Here is a 20,691-nt window from a genome sequence, read left to right on the forward strand (position 1 = left end):
AAGAGGCTACGAGGAAGGAGTCAAACCAAGTATACAGTTGGCGTAAGAGACAGGAGAAGTTTTATTGAAGGGAAAGTTGGTTGTTTTTTTTTTTATAAACAGATGAAGTTGGAGGCAGAGGAAGGAAGGAAGCTCTTGTAGGGAGAGGAGGGTTCCAGGGAAACAGGACGCAGCCCAGTGGGACACAGGGTCCTCGGCCATCACTCTGAACACGGACCTGGCCTTGCAGATCTCAGCCGGCCCGGGAAGAGCAGAAACTGACACACACATGAGTCAGAAAGGCCAATCGTCGTGGTCAGCGGCACCTGATTCTAAGGAGATGCATCTCCAGTGACTAGAAAATACACGTCTCCTGAGTGAGGAGGGTAAAGACAGGTCCCAGAGGGAGAGCTGAGCCGTGGAGCGAGATACGTACACAAGTGAGAAGTAGAAGGTCGTGGGTATATCAGGGAGGGTGTGTGCAAAGGAGCTGATTCAGGGAAACCACAAGAATACGGGTTTCACCAAACAGTGAGACACCCAACGTCTGGGTCCCGAGCTCTAGATCTGGCACTGGCAGCAAATGGGGACACAGCAGCTGGACTGGAAGGAGCCACAGCCCCCTTTGCCACAGCTGGAGCAGGAACAGGCTGGCACGCAGCAGCACACGATGGGCACACAGCAGCTGGAGCCACAGCAGCCCATGTTCTGGTGAGTGGAGGGTGAAGTAGGTCAGAGGAGCAGGTGGAGAGAGAGGGCAGGTGCTCAGGTGTGGAGCCTCCTGGGTCAGGAGCCCTTATATACCTGCCGGGGCCAGGTGCCGAGTGCACAAGGTGCACTTCCTTGTGACTCTAAGCCCTGCTTTCCCCTTTGCTCTTGCCTTCCTCGTGGTTCATCCAGGAGGAAGGTGATCATCCACTTTCTTTGTTTCCTATCTGTCCTTCCTCTTCCCCTTTGTTTTGGCCCTGTAATTAGGACCTCAGCTCTAGGCTGCCAGGGCTCCGCAGGAGCCCCAGGGCGCTGGTCACCTGGTCTCTCTGCTGACCTCAGGTGACCTACGGACGACATGGTCCACCCAGGGGCTCTTACCTTTGCTGTGCTCGCTTCTCCCTGACAGTGTTAATCTTACATGGGTGGAGTTTAAAGGTCATGCATGGTCTTCCCTGGAAACAATAAGAGCTAGAGAAGAAAACAGATTGCCCATCATCCAGTCGCCTGAAGATGACTTTTTGGTTGATTTCTAGGCATGAATAAGTATGTCGATATTTTTGCCTCATTTTACCCGAGACTTTTGTCAGCTTTTTTGGGGTACCCTTTCCTTTAATATCCAAATAAGAATGGTCTAGTTCCCATCCTGGTATTTAGAAGAAAATCCCTTCCCCTCCTTGAGTATTTCTGAACCTCACAGGTGCCTCTGGTTCCTGTTCTTTCCTTTCTCCACTCACACCATTCTCTCCTGAGGGTACTTCTTTCAGCTGCTGGTCTGTCTCCCTCCTCAGCCTTGCTCTGTGAGAGAAAGAAGGTTCCTCTCTAAACACCAAGCCGCAGGCTTCTCTGGTGGTGCAGTGGTTGAGAATCTGCCTGCCAATGCAGGGGACACGGGTTCGAGCCCTGGTCCGGGAAGGTCCACGTGCCGTGGAGCAACTAAGCCCACGCGCCACAACTACTGAGCCCGCGCACTACAACTACTGAAACCACGTGCCACAACTACTGAAGCCCACATGCCTAGAGCCATGCTCCGCAACAAGAGAAGCCACCACAATGAGAAGCTGCACACCGCAATGAAGAGTAGCCTCCACTCGCCGCAACTAGAGAAAGCCCATGCGCAGCAACGAAGACCTAACGCAGCCAAAAATCAATCAATCAATAAAAATTAAAAAAAAAAGCTTTAAACACCAAGTTGTTGCTGATACAAGGCTACTTTGTTGAAGGGATGGTTCTAAGCCCTGAAGAGGGCATAAGAGGATTACTTTACTGAAAAGGAAGACTTAAGCCTGAGTCCCAGATGTCACAGCTCCTGAATCCTCTCGGGCCCCCACTCCTGCTGGCCACCTTCCTCCTCGGGCTGCCAACCCAGCTGCCCGTGGCTGGACATCTTCCCTTTTGCATGAGAATTCCCCTCCTTTCCTTCCCTTTTCTTTCAGTCTCTATCTCTGATTCTGGCCCTGACAAGGGATCCTGCGAATTACATGATGATCTTGGTAGAGCTGCACATTTCTCCTCACGAAGTTTGCCTTTTACTCGATTACAGAGTGAAGTTCACTAACCAGTCTGCAGCACCATGTTCGGTTGTGCCCTTATCTCAGGGCTTCCTCGTAAATGGCCAGGTGGTGATCTCTACATCCCTCTGGTTTGACTAGATTTCCTGATATCGAACCATCCTTGCATGCCTGGAATAAACCCAGGTTGGTCACAGTGTGTGTTTTATTTTGATACACTGTCGGATCCTGTTGATTAATATTTAGAAAATTTGCAGCTCTCTTTAGAAGTAAAATTTGGAGGGGATTCCAGGAAGATGGCAGCTTGAGTTGTAGTACCTTTCCTCGACTGCCAGCTTTGATTCCAACCCATGTGAGGGTTGGCGGGGAGGGAGCTCATGCATGGGGTTGCAGATGAAGCTTCAGGCTTTCCTTGAAACTCTGGGCTTAATGAGAACTTGGGAAAGAGTCAGAAACCCTGGCCTGGGGAAGGATTGGGGTGTAGTGGGTCTGGAGAAGGACTTGGACCACAGAGAACCACAGAGTAGAGGGGGAGTCAAGTCAAGTGTCCTCACTCTTAGTCCCCAAGGAGGTAAGAAAAAGGAGGGATGGGTCCTCTCTTCTCCTGGAAGAGCAGTGGACACATTGGGAAGCAGGGTGGATTCCACCTGACGGCCTGACGGCGTCTGACCCTTGCCTTGTGCCGATGGTCCACGGGGCCAGAGCCCAGGTTGCCTCCCCCATCTTGGGAGGGTGCAGCCAGCACAGATGCCCTAGCAGGTGGAGTGGGCACCACGGGGCAGCAAGAAGTCTTACATCACACTTAAGGGGCGACGGAGTTGGAGGAATGAGGAGATTGGGCACCAGCTCCTACTAGAATGGAGTTTCTGGTGGAGTTGAATGACAAGTGAACAAAACAGAAATGAAGAGTAGCTTAGGTGAGTCAGATGTGCTCACACACACACACACACAGATTTAAAAACATTTAATAGGCTTAATTTTTTTGGAACAGTTTTAGGTTTATAGAAGAAATGGAGTGAAAAGTACAGAGGATTCCCATATACACCCTTTACCCACCCAATTTCCCATAGTTTTTGCACTTTGCATTAGTGTGGTACATTTGTTACAATTGGTGAGCCAATACTGATGTATTACCATTTAACCAAAGTCCATAGTTTATTTTTTTAATTTATTTATTATTTTTTTATGTATTCAAAAAAATCAATTAATTTATTTTTGGCTGCGTTGGGTCTCAGTTGAGGCACGAGGGCTCAGTAGTTGTGGTGCACAGGCTTTGTTGCCCTGCAGCATGTGGGATCTTAGTTCCCTGACCAGGGATCGAACCCGTGTCCCCTGCATTGGAAACGCAGAGTCTTACCCACTGGACCACCAGGGAAGTCCCCATATTTTACTTTAGAGTTCACTCTTTGTGTTGTACACTCTGTGGGTTTTGAGAAAAGTGTAATGACACGTATCCATCATTACGGTATCACACAGGATAATAGCTTCACTGCCCTAAGTATCCCCTGTGCTCCATTTACTCATCTCACCTCCTTACTGCCTCGCCCCCCACCTGCAAAACCCTGATCTTTTTACTGTCTCCACAGCTTTGTCTTCTCCAGAATGTCACGTGGTTGGTATCATGCACTACGTCAACTTTTCAGATTGGCTTCTTTCACTTAGTGACATGCTTTTAAGGCTCCTCTCTGTCTTTTCATGGCTTGATAGTTCATTCCTTTCTTTCTTTTTGAAAACATTTTTATTGGAGTGTAGTTGATTAACAATGTTGTGTTAGTTTCCGGTGTACAGCAAAGTGAATCAGTTATAAATATACATATATCCACTCTTTTTTTAAGATTCTTTCCCCATATAGGCCATTACAGAGTAGTGAGTAGCATTCCCTGTGCTATACAGTAGGTCCTTATTAGTTATTTGATCATTTCTTTTTAGCACTGAATAGCATTTCATTGTCTGGATGGACCACAGTTTATTTATCCGCTCACCTACTGAAGGGTATCTGGGTGGCTTCCAATTTTTGGTCATTATAAATAATGCTGCTATGAACAACCATGGGCAGGTTTTTGTGTAGACATACGTTTTCCACTCCTTTGGGTAAATACCAAGGAACGCGATTGCTGAATAGTGTGGTAAGAGCATGTTTAGTTCCCAAAGGGGCTGCACTATTTTGTATTCCCACCAGGGTGTATAGAGAGGTATCTCCTTGTCATTTAAATTTGCAACTCCTGAGTGCTCTATGACATGGGGCATCTTTTCATGTGATTACTTATCATCTGAACATCCTCTTTGGTGATGTGTACTTTCAGATCTTTTGCCCACTTTTAAATTGAGTTGTTTGTTTTCTATTGTTGAGTTTTAAGAATTCTTTGTATATTTTGTTATTTATTTATTTATTGGCTGCGTTGGGTCCTCGTTGCTGCGCGCGGGCTTTCTCTAGTTGCAGCGAGCAAGGGCTCGTCTTTGTTGCGGTGTGCGGGCTTCTCATTGCGGTGGCTTCTCTTGTTACGGAGCACGGGCTCTAGGTGCGCGGGCTTCAGTAGTTGTGGCACGTGGGCTCAGTAGTTGTGGCACACAGGCTTAGTTGCTCCACGGCATGTGGGATCTTCCCAGATCAGGGATCGGAACTTTGTTCCCTGCATTGGCAGGGAGATTCTTTTTTTTTAAACATCTTTATTGGAGTATAATTGCTTTACAATGGTGTGTTAGTTTCTGCTTTATAACAAAGTGAATCAGTTGTACACATACATATATCCCCATATCTCCTCCCTCTTGCGTCTCCCTCCCACCCTCCCTATCCCACCCCTCTAGGTGGTCACAAAGCACCGAGCTGATCTCCCAGTGCTATGCGGCTGCTTCCCACTAGCTATCTGTTTTATATTTGGTAGTGTCTATATGTCCATGCTGCTCTCTCACGCTGGGACAAAGTGAGAGAGTGGCAGGCGGATCCTTAACCACTGTGCTAGCAGGCAAGTCCCTCTTTGTGTATTTTGGACACCAGTCCTGTATCTGAGATGTGTTTTGGAAAGGTTTTTAATTCTCCCCCCAGGCTGTGGCTTGTCTTTTCATTCTCTTAATAGTGTTTTTGCAGAGCAGATGTTTTTAATTTTAACAAAGTACAGCTTATTTCTTTACAGATCATGTTTCTGATGTTGTGTCTAAGAAGTCCTCACTCAACCCAAGGTCACCAGATTTTCTCCGCTTATCTTTTAGGAGTTTTATAGTTTTGTGGTTTCTACTTAGGTCTATGATCCATTTTGAGTTAATTTTTGGGAAAGGTGTAAGTTCTGTGTCTATATCCATTTTCTTTTCTGCTGTGAGCATTTGTGTACAAGCTTTTGTGTGGACATATGTTTTCATTTCTCTTAGTTATAAACCCAGGAGAAGAATTCCTGGACCATATGATGACCTGATGTTCAGCTCTTCAAGGAACGGCCGGATTGTTCTGATCCAGTTACATTCCCAGCAGCAGTGTATGGAGGGTCCAATTCTTCCACGTCGTTACCACACTGACCTTCTTTATTACGGCCATCCCGTGGGTGTGCAGTAGTGTCTCATTCTGGCTTTGATTTAAATTTCCCTGATGACTAATGATGTTGCAAATCTTTTCATGTGCTTGTTGGCCATTTCTATATCCTCTTCAGAGAAATATCTATGAAGATCATTTGCTCACTTAAAAAAAATTAATTATTTATTCTTGGCTGCATTGGGTTTTTGTTGCCGCACGCGGGCTTTCTCTAGTCGTGGTGAGTGGGGGCTACTCTTGGTAGCAGTGCGCAGGCTTCTCATTGCAGTGGCTTCTCTTGTTGCTGAGCACGGGCTCTAGGTGCACAGGCTTCAGTAGTTGTGGTACACGGGCTTAATTGCTCTGCGGCATGTGGGATCTTCCCGGACCAGGGCTCAAACCCGTGTCCCCTGCATTGGCAGGCGAATTCTCAACCACTGCACCACCAGGCAAGTCCTGCCCACTTTTTACTTTTGAGTTGTAAGAGTTCTTTATATATTCTGGTCACTAGACCCTTCTCATATACGTGATTTGTAAATATTTTTCTCATTCTGCAGATTGCCTTTTCACATTTTTGGTCGTGTCCTTTGATGTACAAAATTTTTACATTTCAATGAAGTACAGGTTACCTATTCTTTTCTTCTGTTGCTTGTGTTTTGATGTCATAGCTAAGAAACCATTGCCAAATTCAAGGTCACAAAGATTTACCCCCAAGTCTTCTAAGAGTTTTATAGTTTTGACCTCTTAATTGTAGGCCTTTGAGCCCTTTTGAATTAGGTATTGTATATGGTGTAAAGTAAGGCTCTAACTCATTCCTTTGCATACGGAGGTCCAGTTTTCTCAGCACCATTTAAAAAAATTATTTATTGTATTTATTTATTTTCCTTATTTTTTTGGCTGCGTCAGGTCTTAGTTGTGGCACAAGGGATCTTTGTTATGGTGCGGGGTCTTTTCGTTGCCGTGCTTGGGCTTCTCTCTAGTTGCGGCATGCGCGTTTTCTCTCTCTAGTTGTGGCATGCGGGCTGCAGAGCACGTGGGCTCTGTAGTTTGCAGCACATGGGCTCTCTCATGGAGGCATGCGAGCTCAGTAGTTGTGGCGTGCGGACTTAGTTGCCTCACAGCATGTGGGGTCTTAGTTCCCCGACCAGGGATCGAACCCAAGTCCCCAGCATTTGAAGGTGGATTCTTTACCACTGGACCACCAGGGAAGTCCCTCTCAGCACCATTTGTTGAAGAGACTATCCTTTCCTCACTGATCTTGGCACCCTTGTCAGTAGTCATTGGCAGTTTTTTTTTTTTTTGTGGTACGCGGGCCTCTCACTGTTGTGGCCTCTCCCATTGAGGAGCACAGGCTCCAGATGCACAGGCTCAGCGGCCATGGCTCACGGGCCCAGCCACTCCACGGCATGTGGGATCTTCCCAGACCGGGGCACAAACCCGTGTCCCCTGCATTGGCAGGCGGACTCTCAACCACTGCGCCACCAGGGAAGCCCAAGTTCCTTCAGTTTATAAGTAAAAGTAAAAGACACATTTTTCATTTTCAACCAGAACTTTATTGAACAATGTATTCACCATTTTGTCCTACTACCTTCTGCCATTTTTCAGGCAAATTCATAATTCCATCTTCCCAAAACTTTTCATCTTTTTGAGCAAAGAACTGTTCCAGGTGCCTTTTACAGTCTTCCAGGGAATGGAATTTTTTTCCATTAAGAGAGTTTTGTAAAGACTGAAATAAATGAAAATCCGAAGGTGCAATGTGTGGTGAATACGGCGGATGAATCAGAACTTCCCAGCCAAGCTGTAACAGTTTCTGCCTTGTCATCAAAGAAACATGCGGTCTTGCATTATCCTGATGGAAGATTATGCGTTTTCTGTTGACTAATTCTGGACACTTTTCATTTAGTGCTGCTTTCAGTTGGTCTAATTGGGAGCAGTACTTGTTGGAATTAATCATTTGGTTTTCCAGAAGGAGCTCATAATAGAGAACTCCCCTCCACTCCCACCATATATACAACATCACCTTCTTTGGATGAAGACCGGCCCTTAGTGTGGTTGGTGGTGGTTCATTTCGCTGCCCCACGATCTCTTCTGTTCCACATTTTCGTACAGTATCCACTTTTCATCACCTGTCAGAATTTGTTTTATAAACGAAATGTTTTCACTACATTTAGGTAGAGAATCGCATGTGGAAATACAGTCAAGAAGGTTTTTCTTGCCTCACTTATGTGGAACCCAAACATCAAAGTGATGAACATAACCAAGCTGGTGCAAATGATTTTCAGTGATTAGTTTGGATATTTTGAGTATGTCGGCGATCTCCCTTGCGGTATAACGTTGATTTTCTAAATTAATGTCTCGATTTGATCGCTATGAACTTCAACTGGTCCACCTGACCGTGGAACATTGTCCAGTGAGAAATCTCCAGCATAAAACTTCACAAACCACTTTTGACACGTTCAATCAGTCACAGCACCTTCTCCACACACTGCACAAATCTTTTTTTGCATTTCAGTTCTGTTTTTATCTTTCTTGAAATAATAAAACATAATATGCTGAAAATGTTGATATTTTCTTCCATCATCAATATTAAAATGGCTACACAATAATTCACCAAATTTGAAGTTTTTAAAAAATGAATGCTGAGGGACTTCCCTGGTGGCGCAGTGGTTAAGAATCTGCCTGCCAATGCAGGGGACACGGGTTCGAGCCCTGGTCCGGGAAGATCCCACATGCTGTGGAGTGACTAAGCCCGTGCACCATAACTACAGAGCCTGTACTCTAGAGCCCGCGAGCCGCAACTACTGAAGCCTGCACGCCTAGAGCCCGTGCTCTGCAACAAGAGAAACCACCGCAATGAGAAGCCCGCGCACCACAATGAAGAGTAGCCTCCGCTCGCCACAACTAGAGAAAGCCTGCACGCAGCAATGAAGACCCAACACAGCCAAAAATAAATAAATAAACAAATACATAAAAGTAATAAAATAAAAGGGGAGAGGGAAAAGATAAAATGAAAGTATTAAAAAAATGAATGCTGATATGACAGCTGTCACAATACGATCTAACAAAATTGTCTCAAATGAAATTAAAGATAACTAAGTGCTACTAGAGCCACATCTTATGGAAAAAAACCGAATGAAACTTTGGCCAACCCGATATATGAGGATTTATTTCTGGGCTTTCTTTCGGTTCTGTTCCATGGGTCTATGTGTCTGTCCTTATGCCAGTACCACACTGTCTTGACTAAAATAGCTTTGTAGTAAGTTTTGATATCAGCAAGTGCGAGTCCTCAACTTTGTTCTTCTTTTCAAAGATTGTTTTGGATCCCTTAAGTTCCCATAGGAACTTTAAAATCAGCTTGTCAGTTTCTTCAAAGAAGCCAGCTGGGATTCTGATAGAGGTTTCATTGAATCTGTAGATCAGTTTGGGAAGTATTGCCATCTTAATAATATCAAGTCTTGGGCTTCCCTGGTGGCGCAGTGGTTGAGAGTCCGCCTGCCGATGCAGGGCATGCAGGTTCGTGCCCCGGTCCGGGAGGATCCCACGTGCCGTGGAGCGGCTGGGCCCGTGAGCCATGGCCATTGGGCCTGCACGTCCGGAGCCTGTGCTCCGCAACGGGAGAGGCCACAGCAGCGAGAGGCCCGCATACCACAAAAAATATATATATAATAATAATATCAAGTCTTTGTGTTTGTCAGCTCGAGCTGCCATAACAAAATACCATAGACTCGGTGACTTAAACAACAGAAATTTGTTTTCTCACAGTTCTGGAGGCCAGAGTCCAAGATCAAGGTGCCAGCTGATTCAGTTTCTGGTGAGAGCTCTCCCCATGGGTTGCAGATGGCTGTCTTCTCACTGTGTTCCCCACACAGCCTTTCCTTAGCATGTGCATGCCTGGGGGTGGGGGGAGAGAGAGACAGAGGGAGAGGGAGGGGGAGGGGAGGGGAGGGAGTGGGGAGAGAGGGCTCTCTGCTGTCTCTTTTCATAAGGACAGTAATCCTATAGGATCAACGCCCACCCTTGTGACCTCAGTTAACCTCGAGTACTTCCTCAGAGGCCCCACTTCCAAATACAGCCATACTGGGGGTTAGGGCTTCAACGTACGACTGTCGGGGGCACATAAACATAACAAAACGTGTGCTGTCTTTCAATGTATTTAGATCTTCTTTAATTTCTTTCCATGATGTTTCATCATTTTCAGAGTGCTTTTTCCTTTGTTAAATTTACACTGAAATAATTTGCTCTTTGTGGGACTGTGGAATTGCCTGCTCAATTTCAGATTGTTCATTGTGAGTGAATAGACATGCAGTCAAGGTTTGGAGGTGGATCTTGTATCCTGAAAACTTGCTGGGGTCTTTTATCGGTTCTAAGATCTGTAGAACATTAACAGCTCTTAAAAATTCACCAGTAGAACACAAACAGTTGGGTAGAAAATAGGCAATTCACTGAAGAGAAATGTTCAATAAAAACATGAAAAGTAGATCAAATTCCCTGGTAGTCAGATAAAAGCAAATTAAAGTAAGAATGGGATATTTTATATCTACCAGTCTGGAAAAAATTAACGAGAACGATAGCACCTATTGCTGGTGAAACTGGGGAAAAGGGTGCACTTATACATTTTGCCTGGGAATACAGATTGTTACAACTTACTGGTTTTGAAAGCATCAATTAATACAATTAGGTAATATCAACACAATTAGCCTTGAAATTGCTAAAAATAAAAGCAAATATAAGCATACACACACACACACACACACACATATATTTTTTTTTCTGCGGTACACGGGCCTCTCACTGTTGTGGCCTCTCCCGTTGCGGAGCACAGGCTCCGGACGCGCAGGCTCAGCAGCCATGGCTCACGGGCCCAGCTGTTCTGCGGCATGTAGGATCTTCCCAGACTCGTGTCCCCTGCATCGGCAGGTGGACTCTCAACCACTGCACCACCAGGGAAGCCCCACATATATATTTTATATTTATGTTAGCACTGGCAAAAAAAGTACCACCAAATTGGAAACCAATAATAATTCCCTGTACGAAGATTAGATTAAGCCATACCAGTTGAATGGGAGACATTTCCCCTAGGCACTGGTTGGTGATAAATGCAGATGCAGAGAAATGAGCATCATAGGATCCTGGTTTTGTTACAAACAGTACAAAATATTTCACGTGTATTTTGGGTATGTCCCTGGTGGGGGGGGCGGTTAGCATGGTGGTTGGGTGGGATGGGGGAATGGTAGGAGGCAGGCCAAGAAGAGGACAATATAGAAGTGAGTCCCGTGTGTGTTACGTGCTCCTGCTATGTGAAAGGTATGCATGTATAGGCATAAAAACCACGAAAGAGTCCGATCTACACCTACCTCCTAGGATGGATATCCATGATACATGTTTTGGTGAAAAAAATCAAGTTGCTTACAAAGAAACGTGAATAGTATAATTCTATTCTATTCTGTTAAGATGTTACGGAAAAACCCGAACGAACTTCTTGGCCAAACCAATAACTGGTATTTGCAGAGGGTAGTTAAAATGCACCCATCAGCAGTGTTTGATTTGAGAGCTTGTGTGCTTTTCTGTGGATATCCACAGGGTATTTTCCTATTTCAAAGTGGACACACCAGTAAATCAAGAAACCCACTATATTATTTGAGAGGTTTTTTGCATCAGGGGTACAGTTAATATCTTATTAGGCCCAAGAGAGTGGTTCCCAGCGTTCTGAATTTCATGGGTCTATAAAATTTTACAAAACGGTGCTAAGGACCGGCTTACTGTTGACAACTTTTTTTTTTTTGCTGTACGCAGGCCTCTCACTGTTGTGGCCTCTCCCGTTGCGGAGCACAGGCTCCGGATGCGCAGGCTCAGCGGCCATGACTCACGGGCCCAGCCACTCCACGGCATGTGGGATCTTCCCGGACCGGGGCACGAACCCGTGTCCCTGCAGCGGCAGGCGGACTCTCAACCACTGCGCCGCCAGGGAAGCCCCTGTTGACAACTTTTGACTTTGCTGACAAAGGACTTGGAAAAGCACCCACCACTGACATCAGTGTCAGGCAGGGAGATTTTAGCATTGATCATGAGCAAAGGTAGAATCTCAGTGTCAAGTTTAGCTTTTTGCATTGAATCTTTTTTAACTTCATGAAAAACAAACTTTTCCTCATTATTCTGTGTGTGGGGAGAGTTTTGTCATGAACGGGAGCCCGTCTGCCTCTGGCCTTGGGGAGCATCGCTGCTCTAGACTGAGGTGGAGAAAGACCACCATCCTCATTTGCGTCCCCACGTGCCTAGTGGTCTTCTACGTGGCATCTGGGTTGGGCATCGCGATGCTGTGGCCCCGGGCTGCATGCTCGTCCTTCCAGCCTTCCCTCCCATTTCCACGGCACCTTCTCAGCGCCTGGCATCACCCGCTGGCTGCTCACATGTTTCCTGTCTGCCTCTCTCGACTGGACGGTCAGGACCTGGAGAGCAGGTCCTTTACGCTGTTCGCTGCTGTTTCCTGAGTCAGAACAGGGCCTGGTATCCAGCAGGTGTTGAATAAGAGCTCATGGAGTCAGTGAAGGTTTGCAGCCTTTTCTGAGAACCTGAGATGCTTCTCTCCTGAGACACCATGGGTCCCAATGTCTAGAATGTCTTCCTTTAGGAATTATTTGGAATATCTGGATCATTTTATCATTTATATGTTATTTTTTAAATAGATCTTTATTGGAGTATAATTGCTTTACAATGTTGTGTTAATTTCTGCTGTAAAACAAAGTGAATCAGCTATACATATACATATATCTCCATATCTCCTCCCTCTTGTGTCTCCCTCCCTCCCACCCTCCCTATCCCACCCCTCTAGGTGGACACAAAGCACCGAGCTGATCTCCCTGTGCTATGCGGCTGCTTCCCACTAGCTATCTATTTTACATTTCGTAGTGTATATATGTCCATGCCACTCTCTCACTTCGTCCCAGCTTACCCTTCCCCCTCCCGGTGTCCTCAAGTCCACTGTCTACGTCTGCGTCTTTATTCCTGTCCTGACCCTCGGTTCTTCGGAACCATTTTTTGTTTTTAGATTCCATACATATGTGTTAGCATACAGTATTTTTTTTTCTCTTTCTGACTTACTTCACTCTGTAATACAGACTCTAGGACCATCCACCTCACTACAAATAATGCAATTTCATTTCTTTGTATGGCTGAGTAATATTCCATTGTATATATGTGCCACATCTTCTTTATCTGTTCATCTGTCCATGGACACTTAGGATGCTTCCATGTCCTGGCTATTGTAAATAGAGCTGCAGTGAACATTGTGGTACATGACTCTTTTTGAATTATGGTTTTCTCAGGGTATATGCCCAGGAGTGGGATTGCTGGTCTGTATGGTAGTTCTATTTTTAGTTTTTTGAGGAACCTCCATGCTGTTCTCCATAGTGGCTGTACCAATTTACACTCCCACCAACAGTGCAAGAGGGTTCCCTTTTCTCCACAGCCTCTCTAGCATTTATTGTTTGTAGATTTTTTGATGATGCCCATTCTGACCGGTGGGAGGTGATACATTATTGTAGTTTTGATTTGCATTTCTCTAACGATTAGTGATGTTGAGCATCCTTTCATGCGTTTGTTGGCAGTCTGTATGTCTTCTTTGGAGAAATGTCTATTTAGGTCTTCTGCCCATTTTTGGATTGGGTTGTTTGTTTCTTTGATATTGAGCTGCATGAGCTGCTTTTATATTTTGGAGATTAATCCTTTGTCAGTTGTTTCATTTGCAAATATTTTCTCCCATTCCGAGGGTTGTCTTTTCACCTTGTTTACGGTTTCCTTTGTTGTGCAAAAGCTTTTAAGTTTCATTAGGTCCCATTTGTTTATTTTTGTTTTTATTTCCATTTCTCTAGGAGGTGAGTCAAAAAGGATCTTGCTGTGATTTATGTCATGAAATGTTCTGCCTGTGTTTTCCTCTAAGAGTTTTATAGTATCTGGCCTTACATTTAGGTCTTTAATCCATTTTGAGTTTATTTTTGTGTATGGTGTTAGGGAGTGTTCTAATTTCATTCTTTTGCATGTAGCTGTCCAGTTTTCCCAGCACCACTTATTGAAGAGGCTGTCTTTTCTCCATTGTATATTCTTGCCTCCTTTACCAAAGATAAGGTGACCATATGTGCATGGGTTTATCTCTGGGCTTTCTATCCTGTTCCATTGATCTATGTTTCTGTTTTTGTGCCAGTATAATACTGTCTCTATTACTGTAGCTTTGTGGTATAGTCTGAAGTCAGGGAGCCTGATTCCTCCAGCTCCATTTTTCTTTCTCAAGATTGCTTTGGCTATTCGGGGTCTTTTGTGTTTCCATACAAATTGTGAAATTTTTTGTTCTAGTTCTGTGAAAAATGCCATTGGTAGCTTGATAGGGATTGCACTGAATCTGTAGATTGCTTTGGGTAGTATAGTCATTTTCACAATATTGATTCTTCCAATCTGAGAACATGGTATATTTCTCCAACTGTTTATGTCATCTTTGATTTCTTTCATCAGTGTTTTATAGTTTTCTGAGTACAAGTCTTTTGCTCCTTAGCCAGGTTTATTCCTAGGTATTTTATTCTTTTTGTTGCAATGGTAAATGGGAGTGTTTCTTTAATTTCTCTTTCTGATTTTTTGTTGTTGGTGTATAGGAATGCCAGAAATTTCTGTGCATTAATTTTGTATCCTGCAACTTTACCCAATTCATCGAATAGTTCTAATAGTTTTCTGGTGTCATCTTTAGGATTCTCTCTGTATAGTATCATGTCATTGGCAAACAGTGACAGTTTTACTTCTTCTTTTCCAATTTGTATTCCTTTTATTTCTTTTTCTTCTCTGATTGCTGTGGCTAGGACTTCCAAACTATGTTGAAAAGGAGTGGTGAGAGTGGACATCCTTGTCTTGTTCCTGATCTTAATGGAAATGCTTTCAGTTTTTCACCATTAAGTATGATGCTTGCTGTGGGTTTGTCATATATGGCCTTTATTATGTTGAGGTAGGTTCCCTCTATGCCCATTTTCTGGAGAGTGTTTACCATAAATGGGTGTTGAATTTTGTCAAAAGCTTTTTCTGCATCTATTGAGATGATCATATGGTTTTTATTCCTTAATTTGTTAATGTGGTGTTTCACATTGATTGATTTGCGTATATTGAAGAATCCTTGCATCCCTGGGATAAATCCCACTTGACCATGGTGTATGATTCCTTTAATGTGCTATTGGATTCTGTTTACTAGTATTTTGTTCAGTATTTTTGCATCTATGTTCATCAGTGATATTGGTCTATAATTTTCTTTTTTTGTGATATCTTTTTCTGGTTTTGGTATCAGGGTGATGGTGGCTTCATAGAATGAATTTGGGAGTGTTCCTCCCTCTGCAAATTTTTGGAAGAGTTTGAGAAGGATCAGTGTTAGCTCTTCTCTGAATGTTTGATAGAATTTGCCTCTGAAGCCATCTGGTCCTGGACTTCTGTTTGTTGGAAGATTTTAAATTACGGTTTCAATTTCATTACTTGTGATAGGTCTGTTTATATTTTCTAATTCTTCCTGGTTCAGTCTTGGAAAATTGTACCTTTCCAAGAACTTATCCATATCTTCATGTTTGTCCATTTTATTGGCATATAGTTGTTTGTAGTAGTCTCTTATAATCCTTTGTATTTCTGCAGTGTCAGTTGTGATTTCTCCTTTTTCATTTCTAATTTTATTGATTTGCATCCTCTCCCTTTTTTTCTTGATGAGTCTGGCTAAGGGTTTATCAATTTTGTTTATCTCCTCAAAGAACCACCTTTTAGTTTTATTGATCTTTGCAGTTGTTTTCTTCATTTCTATTTAATTTATTTCTGCTCTGATCGTTATGATTTCTTTCCTTCTACTGACTTTGGGTTTTCTTTGTTCTTCTTTCTCTAGTCATTTTAAGTGTAGGGTTAGATTGTTTATTTGAGATTTTTCTTGTTTCTTGAGGTGAGATTGAATTGTTATAAACTTCCCTCTTAGAATTGCTTTTGCTGCATCCCATTGTATTTTCATTGTCATTTGTTTCTATGTATTTTTTAATTTCTTCTTTGATTTCTTCAGTGATCTCTTGGTTATTTAGTAGCACACTGTTTAGCCTCTATGTATTTGTGTTTTTTACAGTTTTTTTTCCCTGTAATTGATTTCCAATCTCATAGCGTTGTGGTCGGAAAAGATGCTTGATACAACTTCAATTTTCTTAAATTTCTGAGGCTTGATTTGTGACCCAAGATGCCACAAATGACATCTGGAGAATGTTCCATGTGCACTTGAGAAGAAAGTGTATTCTGCCACTTTTGGGTGGAATGTTCTATAAATGTCAATTAGACCTATCTGGTGTATTGTGTCATTTAAATCTTGTGTTTCCTCATTTATTTTCTGTTTGGATGATCTGTCCATTGGTGTATGTGGGGTGTCAAAGTCCCCTACTGTTATTGTGTTACTATAGATTTCTCCTTTCATGGTTGTTAGCATTTGCCTTATATATTGAGGTGCTCCTATGCTGGGTGCATAAACATTTATAATTGTTATATCTTCTTCTTGGATTGATCCTTTGATCATTATGTAGTGTCCCTACTTATCTCTTGTAACAGTCTTTATTTTAAAGTCTATTTTATCTGATACGAGTATTGCTACTCCAGCTTGATTTTTTTTTTTTTTTTTTTTTTTTTTTTTTGCAGTACGCGGGCCTCTCACTGTTGTGGCCTCTCCCGTTGTGGAGCACAGGCTCCAGACGTGCAGGCTCAGCAGCCATGGCTCACGGGCCCAGCTGCTCTGCAGCATGTGGGATCCTCCTGGACCGGGGCACGGACCCATGTCCCCTGCATTGGCAGGAGGACTCTCAACCACTGCGCCACCAGGGAAGCCCTCCAGCTTGATTTTGATTTCCATTTGCATGGAATATCTTTTTCCATCCCTTCACTTTCAGTCTGTATGTGTCCCTAGGTCTGAAGTGGGTCTCTTGTAGACAGCATATATGGGTCTTGTTTTTGTATCCATTCAGCCAGTCTGTGTCTTTTGGTTGGGGCATTTAATCCATTTACATTCAAGGTTATTATTGATATGTATGTTCCTATTACCATTTTCTTAATTGTTTTGGGTTTGTTTTTGTGGGTCTTTTTCTTCTCTTGTGTTTCCCGCTTAGAGAAGTTTCTTTAGCATTTGCTGTAAAGCTGGTTTGGTGGTGCTGAATTCTCTTAGCTTTTGCTTGTCTGTAAAGCTTTTGATTTCTCCATCGAATCTGAATGAGATCCTTGCTGGGTAGAGTAATCTTGGTTGTAGGTTTTTCTCTTTCATCACTTTAAGTATATCCTGCCATTTCCTTCTGGCCTGCAGAGTTTCCACTGAAAAATCAGCTGATAACCTTATGGGGATTCCTTTGTATGTTATCTTTTGTTTTCCCTTGCCGCTTTTAATATTTTTTCTTTGAATTTAATTTTTGTTAGTTTGATTAATATGTGTCCTGGTGTGTTTTTCCTAGAGTTTATCCTGTAGGGACTCTCTGTGCTTCCTGGACTTGGATGACTATTTCCTTGTCCATGTTAGGGAAGTTTTCAAATATAATCTCTTCAAATATTTTCTCAGACCCTTTCTTTTTCTCTTCTTCTTCTGAGACCACTATAATTCAAATGTTGGTGCATTTAGTGTTGTCCCAGAGGTCTCTGAGACTGTCCTCAATTCTTTTCATCCTATTTTCTTTATTCTGCTCCTTGGCACTTATTTCCACCATTTTGTCTTCCAGCTCACTTATTCGTTCTTCCGCTTCCGTTATTTTGTTATTGATTCCTTCTAGTGTATTTTTCATTTCAGTTATTGTGTTGTTCATCTCTGTTTGTTTGTTCTTTCGTTCTTCTAGATCCTTGTTAAACATTTCTTGTATTTTCTCAATCCATACCTCCATTCTGGATCATCTTTACTCTCATTACTCTGAATTCTTTTTCAGGTAGATTGCCTATTTCCTCGTCATTTATTTGGTCTTGTAGGTTTTTAACTTGCTCCTTCATCTGTGACATATATTTTTGCTGTCTCACTTTTTTTTTTTTTTGTGAGTGGGATTGTGTCCTGTCTTACTGTTTGTTTGGCCTGAGGCTTCCAACACTGGAGTTTGTAGGCTATTGGGTAGAGCTGGGTCTTTGTGCTGAGATGAGGAACCCTGTGAGAACTCACTCCAATGAATAGTCCCTGGAGTCTGAGGTTCTCTGTTTGTCCAGTGGTTTGGACTCGGAGCTCCCACTGCAGGAGCTTTGGCCTGACCCCGGGCTCGTGAACCAAGATCCTGCAAGCCATGTCGGGTGGCAAAAAAAAAAAAAAAAAAAGAACAATAACAAAGTAAAAAATAAAATTAGAGTAGGAAACTAACAGATATGTTAGAAAGAATATAAAAATACAGATGAATCAACAACCGGAAGGTACATCAGTACCACAGTAGTAAAAAAGAGGAGGAAGGAAAAGAAAAAAAAGAAAAAGTGGGGTGAAAAGGCCTTGGCTGTGGGGGGCAGGGCCTAAGAAAGGGCGAGGTTTGGGCAGTGGGCGGGACCAATGCTCAGGACCCACAGAGCTGGGAAAGGCCCTGGGGGATGTGGGGGGTGGGGCTTAGGCTCAAGGAACGGAAGGGGCCTAGGTGTGCCCCCCACCCCTGGTCGCAGAGGGCAGGGACCTCACCTGGGAGCCCAGCAGGCTTCCTGGGCTCAAGTGGGTGGGACAAACACCCTCCTCTCCTCTCCTGCTCCTCTGGTCTGGGAGGGCCCCTCCTGCCTGCCTCACCTGATCTCCTTGGTCTCACCCCTATGCCCCCAGGACCAGTGAAGCTTGGGGAGGGGGGTGGCCTTGGAAGGCAGGGGACCAGCCTGGGAGCTCAGCAGGCTCCCCAGCCGGAATGGGCCAGACGACCGCCCTCGACTCCTCTCCCTCTCTTCCCAGAGAGCCCCTTCCACCTGCCTCTCCTGATCTCCCCTGCCTCAGGGGTGCCGATCCTATCTGGCCTCCACTTCTCCTCTCCTCTCAGTCCCCCTACGTCCTACTGGTTCACTTTTAGGGTTCCTCCCATCTTCTTGGAGGTCAGAGTCCCCCCCAGAGGCTGGCAGGTGCCCTAGTTGTGGGGAGATGCTAACTGCGTCTTCCCACACTGCCATCTTGATTCCGCCTCCTGTATGTTATTTTAAACCATGTTTTTGAATCAACATAAAAAACGTGTAGTTTAAAAAGGCAAATGAGATAAGCTCAGATTCTCCTAAGAGACTGGTCCTGACTGTGTCAGAGCAGGAAGGAGCCCCAGCCAAGCAGAGAAACAGAAATATTACTCAAGGTCCCGAGTGCACAGAAGCTGAGAAAAGGCTGTGTCCTGGCAGGTCCTTCCTGACAACAGAATCGTCCTTCCAGGTGGCAAGGATGCACACGTGTCTGTGCCCTCCACCTGCCACCCACCCTGTGGGTGGAAGATTTTCTCACATCACCAAGTCACACTGGCTGTACTTTTAGGTACCTCCTGAATTCTTGCTTCTATAAATAACGGTCTGACTCACAGCCTTATTATGTTTTTTTCTGGGGAATAACCAGGAATTGTTCCTTAGGACACATTCTGAGAAAACGTATCTCTCAAAAAGGCTATGCCGGTTAAACATTTGTAAATACCATGAAACTTCATCAGTGTTCACTCCCACTGGGTGTTTGCTAGGTTTTGCATCTACAAAGAATGTAAAAAAGAATCACAGTGAGCCCAAGGCTTGTGTTGGAGAATGTGTTTATTTAGGGGCTCTTCAGGGTCTGGAGCAGACCTTGGCAGACAGAGGACAGTGAGAGGTGTTGGGGGGGCAAGGCCCAGGGAAGAGGAGAGATGGTTTAGGGGTACCTGGCAGCCCCAGGGCAGGGGGGGCATTAGCTACCTTCTGGGGGCCCTGACCCAGCTCAGGTATTACAGGTCGAGCAGAAGAGAGGTGATGGAGACAGGGAAATAGGTAGGTAACAGTAACAGCACTAGCTGATCCTTGGAGTTCAGTGAGGAAAGTGGGGAGTGTTTCTGGTTCAAACCCCGATGAGCATCAGACACAAGTGCAGAGACAAGGAGTGGGGGAGGGACTCCAAGATGGGGACAGAGCATGAGGTGGCCCTTCGGCTCTGTCAGGATCCAGAGTCTCAGGTGATGCCTTTCCTGATAAAGATGGACAAGGCTCTGGGCTCTGAGGATATGGGGCGTCTCACTGGTCATGACCATGGGAGCTCAGATTGGAGCCACTTGTAGGGGGGTCCGAGGTCAGAGCCCCAGATCTTGCACTGGCAGCAAATGGGGACACAGCAGCTGGACTGGGAGCCCCCACAAGAGCCACAGCCCCCTTTGCCACAGCTGGAGCAGGAACGGGCTGGCACGCAGCAGCACACAGGCTTGCAGCAGCAGACGGGAACACAGCAGCTGGAGCCGCAGCAGCCCATGTTCTGGTGGGTGGAGGGTGGAGTAGTTCAGAGGAGCAGGTGGGGAGAGAGGGCAGGTGCTCAGGTGTGGGGCCTTCTGGGCTAGGAGTCTTTATACACTTGCCAGGGTCAAGCTGACCACATACTGGCTTCCTACTTCCTGTTTGTGCCGTTTCTCCAGGGCACATTGAGTGAGTGTGTGTGTGTGTGGTGTGTGTGTGTGTGTGTGTGTGTGTGCACGTGCACGATTCTTGTCCCTGGCCTCTCATTGGCTCTGCCCACCATCCTCTTTCTCATGTTTCTAAATTTAACCTCTTGCCATTTTGTTTTGCAGCTATTATTAATTTTTGGTTGTTTTGCAGTTATTAATGGAAATTAATTTCCAGAATTTTTAGCTTTTCTGGAATTTTCTAGGAATGGGACACTTGCAGTTCTTAGGTGTGTGCTGTTCTCTCTACCGAGTCCCCAATGAAGCCCAGACCCTCACTTACCTGAAGGTGCCTTTGATGCCCCTTCTCTACCCAGGAGTCTCCAACACCATGTAGCTCAGGGTAGAGGGGAGACAGCCCCTGTTCACTCCCGATTCTAGGATC

At 44.6% G+C, this 20,691-nt stretch overlaps 1 protein-coding gene across 1 annotated transcript; it reads right to left on the reverse strand.

The window, feature by feature from the left end:
- Positions 1 to 540: 540 nt before the first annotated feature.
- On the reverse strand, positions 541 to 20,158 carry LOC307189841 (uncharacterized protein; the record flags this gene model as incomplete). Its single annotated transcript, XM_079928330.1, has 3 exons — positions 19,902 to 20,158; positions 2,875 to 2,950; positions 541 to 687 (listed from the first exon to the last, which is right to left on the reverse strand). Exons 1-3 carry the CDS (start codon positions 20,117 to 20,119, stop codon positions 541 to 543), a joined length of 441 nt encoding a protein of 146 aa, XP_079784456.1. The 5' UTR covers positions 20,120 to 20,158.
- Between the last annotated feature and the right edge of the window lie 533 nt (positions 20,159 to 20,691).

The sequence above is a fragment of the Stenella coeruleoalba genome (assembly GCF_951394435.1).
Source record: "Stenella coeruleoalba genome assembly, chromosome: 8".
Taxonomy (NCBI): domain Eukaryota; kingdom Metazoa; phylum Chordata; class Mammalia; order Artiodactyla; family Delphinidae; genus Stenella; species Stenella coeruleoalba.